The 18237-nt window shown below is 35.8% G+C and overlaps 1 protein-coding gene across 1 annotated transcript in view; it reads right to left on the bottom strand.

Annotated features, from left to right (window-relative positions):
* STXBP4 (syntaxin binding protein 4) overlaps window positions 1–18237 on the bottom strand; it is a 175966-nt gene that overhangs the window by 56693 nt on the left and 101036 nt on the right. The window contains exons 15-17 of the mRNA XM_014589289.1: window positions 8418–8594; window positions 3935–4051; window positions 3397–3446 (exon numbers count right to left, since the gene is read on the bottom strand). Of these exons, the coding sequence (XP_014444775.1) occupies window positions 3397–3446; window positions 3935–4051; window positions 8418–8594 (344 nt within the window). The remainder of the gene's footprint in view (window positions 1–3396; window positions 3447–3934; window positions 4052–8417; window positions 8595–18237) is intronic.

The following is an 18237-nucleotide window of genomic DNA, read 5'->3' as shown; positions in this document are numbered from 1 at the left end:
TAAAAATATATATATATATATATATATATATGAAACTAGAAATGGAAAATATAATATACATGATTAAGCCACTATGCAGTATATTCTGGATGAAAAACCACTTTTTGTATGCTGTGACGATGATTAGGGGATGAATGTACATTAGTTAATTTAAAAAATTTTCAGGAAAAAATGCATATTTGATGACTACAGTAAGTTATATAGCCCCAGCTAGGTGCTACTTCATAATATGTTCATTCTACTCACTTAGGTTTATGCCTAAAGACAGACTTGTGTTCATGGATATGTATATATCAGCCATGCTTACTATTGGAAATATTCAGATTAATTAAATTCATTAGCAAATCAATAAAATGGGGGGGAAAAGGCATAGAAAGCAACCATGGATACCAGAGACAGTGTGGGAGGAGGGTGGGACATGGCAGAGGGTGAGAAATAGGGAATCAAGGATGGCAAAAAAAAAAAAAAAGCAAAAAATACAGGAAACAAGAAATGGAAAATTATTTGTTGACAATAACACGTATGTTGATGTGCTTGATTGAGCCAATATACAGTATATTTGGAATGGGAAATCTCATTTTGTATGCTGTAATGATGTATAGTGAATGAATGTAAATAAATAAATTTAAATAATAATAAAAAAAAGAATAGCTGTAGCTGGTCATGTGGGATCCAACTGCTTTAACCACCATGTCATTGGAGGGCTGAAACACTCTATTCTTACAATCATAAACTAAGTAATTCACTCAAAACAATGTTTCTATTTTCAACTTTTTATTATATATTAAACAGACATACTTTAAAAAATAAGTTGACTTTATATATAAGAAGGAAGCAATAGAAGGACTGCTTGCCTCCAAAAATCACTTGCTAGACTTATTTTGAGGACTTGTGTTTTGCTAATATGATATGATGTAGCCTTTTACTAAGTTTTATAAAAGTTCAAGTTAAGTTTGTGAACATAAATTTAGGAAACAGACACTTACTATCACTCTTAGTAACTATAAATTCAATATATATAATTTGATCCTGAAATTATCTTCTCAACTTTTTCATTTGTTGTCCCTAAAGCTAAAACACCCTTGAACATTTATAACATTTTTTTAAAACTGCAAATGTCAAGGCTGGCAGGTGGTGTGATGGTTAAGGTGCCAGACTCCCACATGGTTGACCATGGTTTGAAACCTGGACCTGGTGACTTGCCTTTTCACTCTCCTTCTCTCTCTCTCTGTCAAATGGAAGAATAGTAATAAATAAATTAAATTAAATTATTCTTAAAAATAAAAAAGTGCAAATTTCTGGGCCAGCAGGTGGCATGGTGGTTGAGATGCTGGACTCCCACATGGCCTACTGCGGTTTGAGTCCCAGACCTGGAGATTTGCTTTTTCATTTTCCCTCTCTCTGTTTGTCTCTGGTTACATTTAAAACAAAACAAAATAAAAACAAAAACAAATAAAATTAAATAAAATAATTATTTCCAAAAAACCTGCGAATGTCACCTAAAATGAATGTTTTCCAATATAATTAAAAATGCAAGATTTTCCTCAAAAAAATTACACTAAAACTTTAACTTGGAAAGAGATCATTTAACTAATGATAATGCCATCATTTACTTACAATCCATCTTTTTATGTTGATGCTATTAATTCATGAACACAAACTAAATAAATACATAGCCTTTATTCTGTTTTGAATACTAAGGCCAATATCTATGCAGAGGTACTGGGATATTAAAAAGACTGAAACAGATTTTACCACTGTTTAACTTGCCTTCCCGCACCTGTCCTCCTGAGGCAAGCCCTCGCTTTTAAATAATTATTTTTAACTTTGATTTTAATACCGAAATTTTAAATTCTAAGATAAGGTCAAATGAGACCTTGAAGGTAAGGATAGAGGGCACATTTAATCTAAAAAAGGGAGATATAATTATTCAGTATTTTCTCCTTACTGAAAATAATAACCATGGTATGTACACAATTGGATAACCATAAAACTATCAGGTTCCTTTATTATAAGAAATAAAACATTACATTAAAATGAGTTTAAAAGTGAACAACCAGGGCCAGCCAGTGGCATGGTGAAGGCAGCTGGATTCCACATAGCCAACAGTGTAGTTTAAGTCCTGATCAGTGGCTTAAAAAGCACACTGGCTGAGTGTAGTCAGCAGATGGTATAGCGATTATGTCACTGGACTCCCACATGGCTTACCATGGTTTGAGTCCCAGACCCGGTGACTTGAAACTCAAATTGGGCGTGTGTGTGTACATGCCCAAAAACCTGACAGGAGAATGGAAGAGAAGGGATTGTGGCATGGCCATCACTCCAGTGCGGTTATTTCTCACTTTCTGTCTCTCTATTACTCCAGCAAGTCCACATGCCCTATAGCAAAAATTTCTTTCTTAAAAAAAAAGCATACTGGGCACATGTGTACAAGTGCCCAAAATAGTGAGAGGAGAAGGGACTGCAGTGTGACCATATCTCCTGGGGAATGATTTTTTTCACTTTCTCTCTCTCTCTCTGTCTCTCTCCAGTTAACCCCTGTGTTCTACACCAAACTAAAAAGAAAAAGAAAGTGAACAACTATAGCTATTCTTCCAAATTTGAAAATCGCCATCTATCTTCATTTATTTTATTTATTAAACTGCTATTTTTAAATAGGGTAGATTTTTTATGTTAGAGAATTTCAAGTGCATATGCTAGACATATAAGACATATTTAGAACTAGTGGCAAATACTTTAAAATGAAAAAAAAAACTTTGAAAATGCATAATCAGAATTCTTTCTTTGTATATGTCTGTTATCAGTATCAACAGGACCACAAACTTATGGCTACAAGTAAATAAATCTTATTAGTTATGTGTGTATCTCCTCCTAAGAAACTTTACATCTAAAATATTATGAAAAAAAGAAAATAAAAGTTTATTCTCCAAATATATTTTATTTATGTATACTGAATGATGCAAATGATAGAAATTTATTGTACAAATATGTTTTGCAAAATCATTTGCCATGAAAGCTGGTCTGCTGAGATGACACCGACCTTTTTCAGTGAACTTGGACAATAACTTTTATTCATACATAGGATATTTAAAGAATATCAAGTTAATCTCATCTTAATGGCATTCTTGACAAAGAATACATGGATATGTCAGTCCTACCTCAGTTTTAGAGCACAAGGTAACAATGATTGGCCAAATACTTCCAGTAATTAATTTTATAGACAGGACCCAAACCAATGTGTCCTAACACCTATTCCCACAAGACATTAAAGAATGGCAACCAATGGGATTATGAAACATTTTAAGGTAACTCAAGACATTTTTCACATTTTAGTCATAATTACTAGATAAAGAATTTTGTGTCAAACCTCTGCAAAAAACACTTAAATATTCTTACCTCAAATTTGATAAAGGGACAGAATTATCAGAAAATACTTCTTGTATAGCCTGGCAACAGACAAGATGGTAAAGGAGATATATAAGTTTGACAACTTTTAGAAGTGTCTTTTCTTCCTTTTAATATTTACAGTCTCCCCTCCCCATTGGTTAAACAAAAAAATGTTTCTGTTATGGGGGGGTCAGTTAAATTTACATGGGGTTCTACACAGAAATAGATAGCTATAAAATACTTCTTTTTAGGGTAAATATTTATCAAATGACATTCACACACTATCAGAATTTTTTAGGAAAGTAATCATTAAAACACAGTATATATTTGGGATGGCATTACCCTGTTTAAATTGCTTTTCTTAACAATCTATATACAGTAATGTGAGCAGGTTTTTTGATTATCTGAAAATGACTGTAGGTCAGCATTACTGTTCTGAGTCAGAGAATGTTCCACTAGCCACTGGATATCATGACATTTATCGGTATGTCAGCTGCCTATACATTTCTTAAAAATGGACATAATGTACTATAACCGGAAAACTTACCTCTACAAAATGAAGCAGCTTTGCAGTGGATGCCTCAAAAGTTTTTCGAGCCATTTCTGATTTTCGCAATTGGCAGTCAAGTACTGTGATTCTCTTTCTTAAATCCTGAACACTTTCCTGGACAGACATAGCAAAGGAGCGTCTTATACATTTCTTTAATTTTACATTACTAGTTCCTACTTTTGGGTTTTATGAACGAATATTCAATACTACCACATCATTTATTTTCTACTTTACTGTACGTAGCTTCTGATTTGGGAAAAATTAATAGCATATTTTACAGTTGATTGGCCCAGGAATTCTATAAGTTTTATGAGGTAAGTGGTATATAAATTTATTGACTCTTTAAGTAAAATGCATGTAAATTAGGTTTATTTATTTATTTACTGGCAGTGTGTCTTACCAGAAGCTGACAAAAATAACAAGTACCTTTACTGGTGTAACTAAAAATGCTGGAGACATGTACCCATGTAGTGCTTTCCTCTCTTCAAACACACACACACACACACACACACACACACACACACACCTAATGTAATACAATCCATTTAAGGCTGAGCTGGCAGAGAAGTAAAGAGATTCCATGGAGACATGCAACTGCAATGTGAGTGAACCCACAGGGTAACAGTGCACTAAAACATCATCTGTTCTGAGGGTATATGCTGAGCCCTGGAGGCCTACACTGCAGGGTTTCAACAGTCACAAATGGCAAACAAGAAGTTTAATGGGTAAACTGGGAAGAGGTAAAAAAAAAAAAATTTCATCTTTGCTCCAGTGAGTGAGTTAAAAAAAAAAAATCTCTCATGACAATTCTTAATTCATGCAGGTTTGGGACCAGAATTTATATTACTTGTGTGGCCTAAAATCTACAAGCTGAAAATTTTGTTTAAATCAGTCCCAGTATAGTAGAAGTGAACACAAAGGTATTTTTTAAATTCTTTAGATATTAAAGAATTCCCATGTGTAATGTGTTAAAAGAATATGACTTCACAGCTGAAAATGACTTAAAAAAAAAGAAAGTTCAATGAATGAAAGTCAGCTAAAGGAAATAAATTACAGGATCAGATCTATAAATAAAGAAGATATAAAAATGATCAGTGTTGAGTATTTTGTTTATGAAATGAAGTCAAATGCATTAGCTAGTATGAGTATAAATAGAAAGATTTTTCCAATTGAAGGTCAAAATTAGATGGAGAATGATCCAGCTATTCTTTATCAGAAGCACAATTAAAATATAAGGACATTGAAAAGGTGAAAGTAAATCAGTGGGGGAAAAATATATAGGTAGATACCAACCAAAAGAAAGCAAGAAAATTGCTGTTAGCATATTAATATTAATCAAAAGTAGGCAGTAAGGCAAAAAGATTGCTAGATTGAAGAGTCATGACATTTTCTAAAAAGAATGATACCATAATGCCAAACTTGTGTGCATCTAAGTATATATATATACAGAGGGGCCAGCTGGTGATATAGGAGTTAAGGCACTGGACTCTCATGTGGCCAATAGCAGTTCTAGCCCCAGAGGAAGCATCTTGAAGCACGGTGAGTGCGTGTGCATGTGTGCCCAAAATCCTAAGAGGAGAATGGAAGATAAGGGGTTGCAGTGTGGCCATACCCCTGAGAGAGGGGTGATTTCTCACTTTCTGTTTGTCTCTCTGGTGAGCACATGTACTCTATAGCAAAAATCTCTCTCTCTCAAAAAACAAACAAAAAAAAACCCAACATATATATAATATATATATATAAACAAAAACACAGGTAGATTTTTAACATACTTCCCCGAGCAGTGATGGCTTAGACAAAATAAATAAATAAATAAATAAATAAATAAATAAAATAATATGGATAGAGAACCATAACAATAAAATAAAGTTAAACAGTAAATGTTAGAGAACCCAACAATAAATGACCCTGATTAAATGGACTCCATGCAATGGAGTAAAGGAAGCAATGAGAAACACAAACTAGCATAAACTTCAAATCGAAACATTGCAAAAATAAAAAAGTTGATTGATAAAAAGCAAGTCAGAGGGCCAGGAGGTGGCGTGGAGGTGAAGGTCCCTGGATCCTACAAGGCCAGCTCCATGGTTCGAGTCTCAGATCTGGTGACTTGAAAATCACACTTGGCATGTGTGTGTGCATCCTCCAAATCCTGGAAGAATGGAGGAAAAGAGTCTGAACCATGGTCATTCACCCTAGGGGGTGATTTCTCCCTTTCTCTCTCTGATGAGCACACATTCCTTATAGCAAACTAAAAAAAAAAAGTCAGAATGACATGTATAGCATATTTCTATTTTTAGAAAGTTGATAAACAGGAAAAATCAGACAACCTTGTTAAGAGAGAGATACATAAGAAGTAAAATTATCAAAAGAATGATTTACATGAAAAAGAGAAAAGCAGTTACCTCTGAGGGCAAGGGAGTGTAATGTAGTGGGAGAAGAATGTAATTAGAGAGGGACAGCATGGTCTTCAAAGATATTAGAAATCTTTTCTTTCTTTTTTAAATTTGCCACAGAGTGCAAGCATTTGTGAGACAAATTTAAAAGAGGGAGAGATGGAGGGAGGAAAAGCTAGAAATCGCCCCCCATGAAGTATGATCATGCCTTAATCTCTCCTCTGTCATCTCTCCCTCCTCTAGGGATTTCAGGCATGCACATGCATGTACCTGGGGTGTTTTTCAGGCCACCAGATTCAGGACTCAAACTGTGTAATCAGCCATGTGGGAGCCAGTTGCCTTTACTGCCATGCCACCAGCTGGCTCAAATGTTTTATGTCTTAAGCCAGAGGTGAATAAAAGAAACTTATAGATAAGTAAGTAAACAAATATGGGAAAATTATAATAAAAATAAAAGTATTGTTACAAAAAGAATCTGTTTCTTAAAAATAAATATTTGAATCCTAATTCTATAACATTTAGTCAATGTCTCTTTAAGCAATCTTACACAATTAAAAAAAAAAGTTCCCTTCTTTTTTTCCCCACTGATACTGTATATGGGAAACGCAGGATACTAAGATGACCATGTCTAATATCTCTAGTTTGAAAAGAAAAAAAAAAAACAAAAAACAACTTCCACAGACAAGTTACTGGCTTGGTTTAGTGTCTTGTTAAGAGAAATGGCATGAGACCCTCTATTATATCTATTAAAAAGTGAAAAAACCTGAATTAATTATATTATAAAGCAACTTAGGACAAAAATGTCTCTCAGCTGGGAGCTGGGAGAGAGGCAGCAAATAACCTAAGATTTTTTTTTAAAAAATTTGATTAATTTTGTGTGATCTTAAAAGTTATATTTTAAAAAATATTAAATATTGTTTTTTTTATCTTTTATCAAGTACAATTATTATAAAAACACTTTTAATACTTTGATAGTTCCCCAAATATTCTCAGAACCAGGTTAAAGTTACATGAAATCATCATCTATTTCTGTTCTTACAATGTAGATACTAGATAAAAGATAATAAATGTACGTAATACTCCCAAATATTCTGCTTTTTCAAGCAGTATGTTTTCCTCTTGGCTTTGTGGAATTATGGAAGGGTAATGAGAACTTCAGTCCCCTTGTGGAGTTGGTTGAAATGGAAGATAGAAGACATACATGTTAGTAACTCTGATGAGCTATGCAGAGAAATTTTCATCTGTATTTTGCTTTTCCAAAGCTAGTTTCATTTTCACTTGGTATATTTAAAGTATTTAACTGTTTTAGGTTTAAATAAACAGTCATAAATTATTTAAATTTGCTTTATGTTCTTTTGAAAGCTGGTATGATTAGAGATATAAGTCCCTATTTTAAGTGAACAATTCCATGATGTTATAAAGTATTTGTTTCAATTAATTCAGTTTTCTACGTGCAGTGAAGTAAAAAAATAATATGTCTGGTGTAGTTTTTAAAGGCTATTCAATGAATATAGTATGTATTATGTTAAAAAATTCACATAAAGAAAAATTCGCATAGTTTTCTGAAAACCATTCAGTATTTTGCTTCCAAAATTTGAAGCTCTTCTGAGTCTAATTTAGTATACCTTCCATACTGAAATGCAGACTCAGTTTCTTCTTAAGTATCTTGGGCCTTGGGCAAAAATTCTTTAACTTTCACACTTTTCTGGATTGTACTAATCAAAGAATAAAACCCATCCCTAGACTCTGGTCCTTATATCTCCAGGAGACAAATTAGCAAGTTTAGAAACAAAAGGGAAAAACCAACGTAATCAATTAAGTGTTAAATAGTTCCAGGATTTAATGCCTGAGCTGAACAATGCTAACCAATGACCCAAATAAATTCGGGGCACATGCTTGTCAATCCTAGAAAAAGGAAGGCTCACAACCTTCACATTACCCCCATCATGACACATCATCCTATCATTGAATAATAGAAGACAAACACTGACCTAGTTTAGGAGTGCAGATGAAAAGAAAATGAAAACAGGATACATGACAACGGCAAGGAAACCATGGAAACTAGAAGAGAAGACTGTTTTGCTTACTTTATTTTGGTCAGAATAATCAGCAAGCTGGGCTTTTAGCTCTGTGATCTCGGCCTCTAACAGACGGATCACTTCTTCATAGTCCATTTCCATCCCGTGTGCCTGCCTCTGTGCAGCTTCGGCAAGATGAAGCCGGCTTCGCAAGGCTCTTGTTTCTTCAACTACAGCCTTGGCTTCCTAAAGGTGTCAAGATTAATGTCATTAAAACAATGTTAAAAAAATATAGTTCAGTGGTTTACATAAAATATTTTCATCACTCTGGAAGTTATAATTGCAAAACTTAATGAACAGACAATATGTTCTTCACTACTCTATTTGGAAATTAATATTCATGTTATTTTATTATGTGGAGTAGCTGCCTGATCCAATTTTTTTCTTTGTTGATTTCTTGGATAATTATCTCTCATTTCACAGGCATAACATAACATTTAGAAAATAAGGAAAATAGAAGAGGACTAAAGATGGAATAAAGAAAAAGAGTTGGTTCAAAAGATACAAGTAGACTACGAGATTCAAGCAGGTGGTAGGGCTCATGTTCTGAGAATGCTCTTGCAGCTTCAGAAGGTGGTGCGCAGAGATCGATCACGTTGTGAGGCTTCTCCGTGGACAAGCCTCCAGGGCCAAAACTTTCTCCTGCTATCAGTCTAACTACTGCTTTTCTCTTGTGGTTTAGGCCAAAAGGTGGCATTTAGTAGCAAAATATATAGCTTTAGCTGTAGGATGCAATGCTTCCAAGGCATTTATGAAACACGTTTTATCTCAGGTGCTCCATGTTTCTTCCCTCAACTTTTAGCACAAAATTGAGAGAGAGCTGTTATAAAAACCATTTCACAGGCCCAGCAGATGGCGTATTGGGTTACATTGCTGGACTCCCTCATGGTCAATTGCAGTTCAAGTTCCATACCTGGTTGCTTGAAAATCATTGGGCGTGTGTGCACGTGCGCATGTGCACACACGTGTGCTGAAGAACCCAGGAGGAGCGTGGAGAAAGAGGGATTGCAGCCTAGCCATCCACCCAGGGCATGATTTCTCACTTTCCCTTTCAGTGTCTCTGTCTCTCTCTCTGGCGAGCACTTGCTTATGTCCTATAGCAAAAACCTCTACCAAAAAAAAAAAAAAATCATACATAAGCAAACAGACTCAGAGAAGTTACACGACCTGTTCAAGGACACACAGTAGTGTCAGAATTTGAATCCAGGTCTTCCTGACTCCAATATTAATATTTTCTTTCCCATCACTGTACTCTGTCTCTAAATGACAAACTAAACCCCATATACTAGCTACATTTTCCACCTTAGGAAGAGGCTACGGTGGCCAAACCACCTGCTCTCTCAAAATGCGCCCGGGGTCAAAGACAGTCCCTCAGGACACCATTATAATTTAACATGGCAGCTTTACTGTAAACCATTTCTTTTTCTTTTATTTGATGCAGAAATCTCTCTTTGCAATGGAACTTTCTGCTCCAATTGCCATGGCAAATATTAAACTATGGCTATTTCAATTTTCTTGGAGCTGTTATTGGACACTTGCTTTTGTTTGAGCCTAAAAATATATGAAGTGTTGGGAGGGTTGGAAATGTGGATGTATTCTTAAGGATCAGTTTTTATTCATACATTCAAAAACTATGTATTAAGTACTTATTATGTGTCAGGTTCTATTTCAGGTACTGGGATAGACGCAGAACAAAACGGACTAAGAATCCTCCATCTTGTCCCCAGAATTGACATTACAGTTTGGGGAGATAGCAAATTAGAGATTATCAGAGACCGTTAAGAAGATAACTGATCAGAGTTCTGGCATTCTCCTGGTCTCTGATCAATTACCATGATTTCTCAAGGTGGAACTTTCTGGCAGAGGGAATGATTTGTGCAAAGGCCCTCAGACGGGATTATGTTTTGCCTAATCCTGGAACACCAAGGAGGCCAATATGGCAGAGGTATAAAACAGTAGAAAACAGAAGAGGACAGTGTTAGGCCATGAGGACAGACTGTAGGAGTGGCTTAGAGTGGAGTGGTAGCCTAAGGGGGTTTACAGGCCCTTGTAAAGACTAGTTTTACGCAAGGTGAGGTGAGATGGGAAGTAATTGGAGGGTTTTGGGGAGAGAAACCGTGTGTCCTGAATAGATTCTCTTTTTTTTTTTTTTTCAGAGAGAGATTTTTGCTACAGGGCAAGTGCGCTCACCGGAGACATTTGGGCAAGTGCACTCACCGGAGACATTGAAAGAGAGAAAGTGCGAAATTACCTCCTGGGGGGCTGGCCATGCCACAATCCTTCCTCCTCCATCCTCTTGGGACTTTGGGCGTGCACACATGCACACGCTCATGCCTGGCATGAGTTTCAAGCTGCCAGGTCTGGGACTCGAATCATAGTCAGCTACGTCGGAATCCAGTGATGTAACCATTACGCCATCTGCTGGTCCCAAGACTTTAAGAGGATTACTTTCAGTGCTGTGTTTAGAGTAGACGTCAGGGGGTGGGTAGAGGTGAGCAAGTGTGGAATCAGGAGAAGAGAAAGGGGACAAGCAGAAAGTAACTGTGGCTTGGACAAGGCCTAATGGTGGAACATGGTGTAAAATGGTGTTATTCTCACCTGTTTGAAAGCAGAGCTCAGAAAACAATTCACAAAGAACATTATTAGTAGATACTGCACCCAGACAACCATGTTATGTGATAAAAGTACAAAGGGGTAGAAGATAACTTCTCCCTTTCTGGCTCAGTTTAGAATGTCAGGTGTGATTTGGATAAATGGTGGAAGCGAGGAGTGTGAGACAGAACAGTATGAACAAAGAAGAGGGATAAGAAGGTATGTGACACATCTGAGAAATGGCACTGGTCTAACTGGAGTAGAGGCTACCTATGGGGGCGAGGGAGGCAAGGGTCAGGTTCTGGTAGAAACCGCAAGGTGAGCCAAATTTGGGAATGTCTTGAAGGCTTCTGAGAAGAACATAGTAAGAAAACAGTCTTCTTGAAAGCTAAATATGGTAGCAGGGTGCAGAATAAAGAGATATGGCCAATTACACATCTATACTTTTGATTCAAAGAACTTTATTTTCTTATATCTTAAAGTAATTATCTTATAATTAAAAAGTATTTTTAAAAGAAATATGTAGGGAAGAAATGGACATTTATCCACACAGACCACTCCTTCAGTCCAGGTCATGAGGAGAGTCACTTGTAATACAGCAGGAGCCACTTCTCACTAGAGTGTTGCTGGGCATACAGGGAGCGATGGTGTGCCATGTGCCTGCACTATTTAATACGGATCAACTCAGTCTGCATACTGCTATATGAAGTATGTCTATTACAACACACACTAAATCTATTATGTCATATTATCTCCCTATTATTATCCTCATTTTACAGATAAGACATTCAATCTCAGGAAGGTTAAGGAACTTGCTTAAAATCACAAACCCAGGGACCAGCAAATGGCATGGTGGTTAAATCTCTGGACTCCCATATGGCTGACTGCGATTTGAATCCTGGACCCAGCAGCTTGAAACTCACACCGGACATGTGTGCATGCTTGCTCAAAATCCCAAGAGGGAAAGGAGGAGAAGGGATTTTGCATGGCTATCTCCCCTGCAGGGTGATTTCTCACTTTCTGTCTCTTTGTCTGGTGATTGTACATGCCTTACAAAAACCTCAAAAAAATAAAATCACAAACTTAGTAAGTGACAGAGGTAGGAACTGAACCCAACAAGTCTAATTTTAATCTAGTTACAAAGTTTATGTTCTTGGTTACTATGCTATACCTTACCAAATGCAGAAAGTGTTTTTAAAAAATCACTTATACATTATACTATCAACGGCGCCCAGCACTGCACGAGCTTAGGGTGGGGATGGGACCATTACGATATATTACAATAGACTCAAACACCTTGCATTGTACACACACACACATGCACATACACATATAACATACACACACACACACACACACGGCATTTCTAAAGAGAAGGAAGAGGGGCAGAAAATTCTCTATAGCTGCAATGAAGAATAACTAATTTGATGATTTGTCTCCTTCACACTCACTTCATGCAGCTTTTATTCCTCTATAAAAGCAGCACTTTTATTTTTGTTCAAAGAATGCTAGTTAATTAAATGAAGAATCTGGAAGGAATTTATATAGCCATTATAGTGAACTGATGGTAATACAGTGTGAAATGTAGTTGGGTGGTAAAAGACGCAGAGGTTTTGATGCTGAATAAATTCATGCTATTTCTTTTGTAAATGTATAACTGTCAGGCTGGTGAATGTGACCCCGTAGCAAAGTTCTAGCCCAATTCCCACTGAATGGCTGTTTAAAAGATTAGTGCATTGAAATGATGACTCTTGGAGGAAGCAGTAATGAAAAGATAGCAGCAGTGTGCCATATTTAGCATTACAGGCTCAAATCAATCCATTTTCTCTTTTCCTCCCAGGCTGTCTTCTAATAAATAACTGTAAAGCCTCCTATGTCAGTAACAATTGAGCCAGAATTTTCCCAGAACCTCATGATGAGTCTGAAATCCCATCAGGGCAAATGCTGACATCAATTCACTGATTTACTTTGTAAAAGTAGAGTTTAATTAAGTTTGGAAAGTTAGATAAAGAAAAACTAAGACAATAGTAAATCAGAAAAATCAACATAAGCAGTATGCTTTTTTGTTGTTTTTCAGTTTTTGCTATAGGGTGTGTGTGCTTGCCAGAGAGTCAGGAGAGAGAGAGGGAAAGATTGTGCTGCAATCCCTTCTCCTCCATTCTCCTCTTGGGACTTTGGGCATGAACACACATGCACCTGGCATGATTTTCAAGCCATTGGGTAAAGGACTTGAACTGCAGAGTCTCCATGTGGGATTCAGCACCTTAACCTACATGCCTCCTGCTGGTAGTATTATCTTTTAAATACTAAACAGTATCAGCAAACGTACTATTAAAAAAAAATCTGATTTAAATGTTTTTGGCGACAGTGAGCAAATGCCCTCAAATCCCGGTGTCCCTTTATAAGATGACTATTTTCCATCTCACAATTTCACAGTGAACCTTTAAGGAAGTTTTGAAAATATAATTCAAATAAAAATCTTTGTAGGCTATAAATACTTTGGACTTAGCTATGTGATTCTGCTGGGACAAAGGTAGTTAGTAGAAGCTCAGACAAAGGACAATATGTTATGTATTTTTCCACATGTGGTACTTTTCTCTACAAGGCAACGTGATCTAGAATAAAAAAAAAAAAAACATGGGCTTTGGATGAAATATATCTAGGTCAGAGTACTAGATCTGTGATTTTGATTTTTTTTTCCATTTTCTGGCTGTGTAATTCTCTAAAACTCAGTTTGTTCATTTGTATAATGGAAAATAACACTATTTATAAGGATCAAAACAACTCTCACAGGAGAGTTAAAAAAAACGATTGCAGTTTTTGGGATAGTTTTTTTTTTTTTTCCTTTTCCTTTTTACTACTTTAGAAAAAATATACATAATCACCTATGTGATCAGAGAGCTAGACTAGATAATTTATTAAGGGTTTTCCTGAGGCACTCAATTAGTCATACCAACTCATGAACTTTAGAGAAGTTGTTTAAAAATATAATTTGCACGTCTTTTTTAATGTTAGCAACAATTATGTAAAACCCTTTCCTCTCTAGCTACGCGTAGTAACGGCTCCCTAAAGTTAGAGGAAAAGGCATTTACTACAGTCGCACAGTTGTAATTAGGCTAGCACATCACATCGCTAACCTTAGAAGCTCTGTAATTTTTAAGCTTATCAGTAAATCTTTCAAAATGTCACTGCTGACGGGAAAAAAAGGAGTCTGCAAAGAGATATGTGTTTTAGTGTAATGTAACTTATGCTACAAAGCTCTAAAGAATACTTTTCTTATCAACTTCCTACATCCACTCATTGGAAAGCCCTTCTAGGTCTTGGTCTCTTTATAGCTTGTGAAAAGATTAAGAGTTACTGCAGGAAGAGGTCTGTTGAATGCAAAGTGTTTAAAAGCAAGTTATATCTATTAGGTCGTTGGAAAAGACACATTTTTGCACAGAAAAACATGAAAAAATATGTCATGATTTTTCTGATGACTCAATACAGAGTTTCCTTAACTTATGTGTATGACTTATTAAAATATGTATAATATACTTCGCAATAGATGATCTCAGAGTGCTTTGTAGATATACACAAATAAATCCCCATCTCTTTAAGCCTTTGGGGAAGAAAATGAATCCACAGAACTTTTTACATACCTCTGATATGCGCTCTCTCTTTTTTCTTTCCTTGCTACCCCTCCATGCCCACATCCTGCCCTGGACTCCACTCCTTACCTAACCAGTAACCAAATCTTCATTTCTGGTGTGATTTTCAACCAGTCCTTAACTTCCATTCTCAGCACCACATTACTATTCCATGTCTTTATCACCTCATTCTTGCGTGCTATGAAAATCACAGACGCACTTACTTTGCTTACTGCATTCTTCACTGTAGTGCATTCTGTAAACTTCATGAAGATGGAGTTTTCGAAACAATTGCTAAAGTTCCACGTTTCATAAGAAATCTAAGTACATGGTGCATGATAAAATGTACTCTCGTGCTCCAGACTTCAAAGCTCTCCACTACATGTTCCAAACCAACCTTTCCAGTTTTAGTACCTTCGACTCTCTCAGGGAATTACCATAGCCAAGTACATTAACTTAGCACATTTTCCAGACCACGCTCTCCCACCTTTGTGACGCTTTTGGTCACATTATTCTACTAGGTGGATACCCTTTTCCTCTAAGTCCTTTATCCACTTTTCACCTATACTGCAAACTCTCTCTGATCTCACCCTCTCTATTCTTTTACACCACTTCAGCATAAATGATCTTTCTCTTCTTTTTATCTTTCATAATACCCGTTGTCTGTAATTAATCACATACTACTTAGTATCTCCTACTACTATCTTGAAGAGTCAATAAACTATTTTAGGACTTAACTTTCCAAAATCAAAGGTCCTTGACAGCCCAAACTTAAAACACAAACTGTCTGAGAGTAAAAACCCTACTTAATATCAATGAGTGCTTCACTTAACATAAAAATATGATATAACAAACCTGATAAACCATAAAAATGATTATTTCATTTTTCACATATAATAATGGCCTTAAAGAACTTTATTAGGCAAGTAGCTTCCACAGGAAAAATGTCAACTTTATAGAAATATTAGTAGAAATATATTTCATTTAAATGATTACAATAGTAACCATAAGCTATGCTATGACAAATACAATGTAATGAAAAGCAAGTAACTTCATCATACTCTTGGAGGCAGCATGTGGCATGGTGCTTATGGTACTAGACTCCCGTATGGTCAGTCATGGTTTGAGTCCCAGACCTGGCAGCTTGCTTTCTCACTTTTTCTCTCTTTTTCTCTCTATACTTTTTCTCTCTATACGGTGAGCACATGTGCCCATATAGCAAATCAATAATTCTTTTAAAAATAATAATTTTATTATACTGTATATAAATTTAAAAAAATATTTTATATTTATTAATTGAGATTATCTAAAAACTAAATGAAATGAAGAAAACACCAAGGTTGAAAAGGATAAAGGTTACACATAAGTGCTTGATAATTTTATTTCTTTTTTTCTCATTGAATATATAAGATTTTAAAAGTATACACATTAGATGGGACCAGCAGATGGTGTAATGATTATGTTGCTGGACTCCCATATAGTTGACCTCAGTTTTAGTCCCGGAATGGCTGGCTTAAAACTCACACTGGGTACATGTGCATGTGTGCCCAAAATTCCAAGAGTAGAGGAGAGTGGAGAAGGGACTGCAGTGTGGCCATCCCAAAATGGTGGTGCTATGAATAAAGAAAGACATTATGTAGAACACTTTTTTTGTAAGGTTTTTGCCATTGGGTTCATGTACTCATGAAAGAGGAGAGAGAGGAGAGAGACAAAGAGAGACATAGAGAGGGAAAGTGAGATGTCATTCCCTAGGGAAATGGCCATGCCCCAATCCCTTCTCTTCCATTCTTTTCTTGGGATTTTGGGTACCCACACACATGTACCTGGTGTGAGTTTCAAGCTGCCATGTCCAGGACTCGAACTGTGGTTGACCATGAAGGAAACCAGCACCTTAACCACCAGGCCACTTGCTGGCACTGCTACATACTCTTAAAAGTCCTTTCCAAGCCCACTCGATTCTTGATTCTCCAACTTGTACAGAAACACTTCTTTGTAAAGTGTGTAATAATGATAACTTTGTAAATTCAAGAAAAAGGTTTTCTTTTGTTTGTAAGAAAAACCCAAACCCTCATTTTGCAAAGGACAATTTGGTTAAGATGTGGAGGAAAAGTAGGTCAATCAAATTATAATTAGCTCTAATTAACCATCCTGAGAACTGTCAACTTCTTTACCTGCAGCTCCCTCATTCTCCAAAAGGTGCAAAATTTATTTCTGCCTCTGAACATCAAAGAAATCAAAGAAGTAATTTCAATCTTCTTTATAAACAGAAGTCCCCAATCAAGGAAAGATATACAAGTATAACTGTCTGATAAAATTTTTAAAGTGAAACTTATTCACAGCATAAACATTAATTAGTTAAAAACCTTACTCTGACAATATATTTAACCATGAACATGTGTTTTCTGGTTTAATGAAGGTTGTTATAAAGGAAAAAATTATTTTCCTAATTTTTCAATTCTGGTTACAAATGTATCTACAGGGAATATTTATAGTACTGGAAATTTCCTTTCATAATTGGAGTTTAAACCTTCTTTAGTGAAATATAGTATAGCTTAAAAGTTTCTTTATAAAATATTAAACATTTAGAATTCATCTGAAATTTGGGGTTCAAGGGAGATCCGTTTTCAGAACAGAATCATATTCCTTCCAAATTAAACTTTAGGGATTTAATTTAATTAGAATCAAAATTTTATCAAACTTTGTTTTAGAGTAGCTTGACGAAGAGTTCTAAATTTGAAGCTAGATATAAAGAGATCAAACAACAAGATTCTTAAGTTGACTTGGAAAAATAAATCAGGGAGAACTGGTATAAATAACACAACAACAATAACACAACAACTATACGATAGAAAGAAACAAGATGGGGCATGGCCTTTAAGGTGGAACATGGCCCCGGGACTCAGAGCTTATATAAACTACAATAGTTGGTACAGAACAAAGAAAACCCAGAAATACAGTCATTCACCCAACAAATATTTATTGATGAAGTAACCTGACAGATCACACAGCTCCAAACAGACACTAGATTATCTCAGAATTTATCTATGATCATGATGACACCACAAAACACTAACTAATCATAAAAAGAAAGTATTTGGAGAAAAACTGTGAAGTGCAGACCCTCATTTCATACCATGGCAAACAAAATAATTCCATAGATGGATTAAATAAGGAAAGATACAGTGAGGGAATCTAGGTGAGTGTATATCTGAAATATGGCTAGAAATAAACTTTTAAAAAAAGTTGCGAAGAGGGAGAAATCATAAAGAAAAAGACAGATCTGATGACACAAAATACTTAATGTTTAAAAACCTGGAAAAAACTAGAAAGGCAATTTGTATATGGTGGCAATATTTGTCCCAGTGTGGGTAGAGAGTTAATAACTACCATGTAGAGATTGTGTAAATTCATTTGGGGAAAAAGGAAAACAAAACAAAACAGAAGAGTATTTGACTAAGAATGCAAGAGGAGGGAAGAGGGAAAAGCAGGCATGGGAAGAGTTAAGAGAAGGGGTATGTGGCAGGAGTGGCAGAATGTACAACAGCCATCACTTCATGAAACCAGCTGCCTTCCATACTCAAGAATTGTCATGGAGTTCACAATTTAAT

This window comes from Tupaia chinensis, unplaced genomic scaffold (genome assembly GCF_000334495.1).
Source record: "Tupaia chinensis unplaced genomic scaffold, TupChi_1.0 Scaffold000043_1, whole genome shotgun sequence".
Classification (NCBI taxonomy): Eukaryota; Metazoa; Chordata; class Mammalia; order Scandentia; family Tupaiidae; genus Tupaia; species Tupaia belangeri.
Note: the sequence above shows the minus strand (reverse complement) of the source record. Positions and strands in the feature narration are given on the sequence as shown.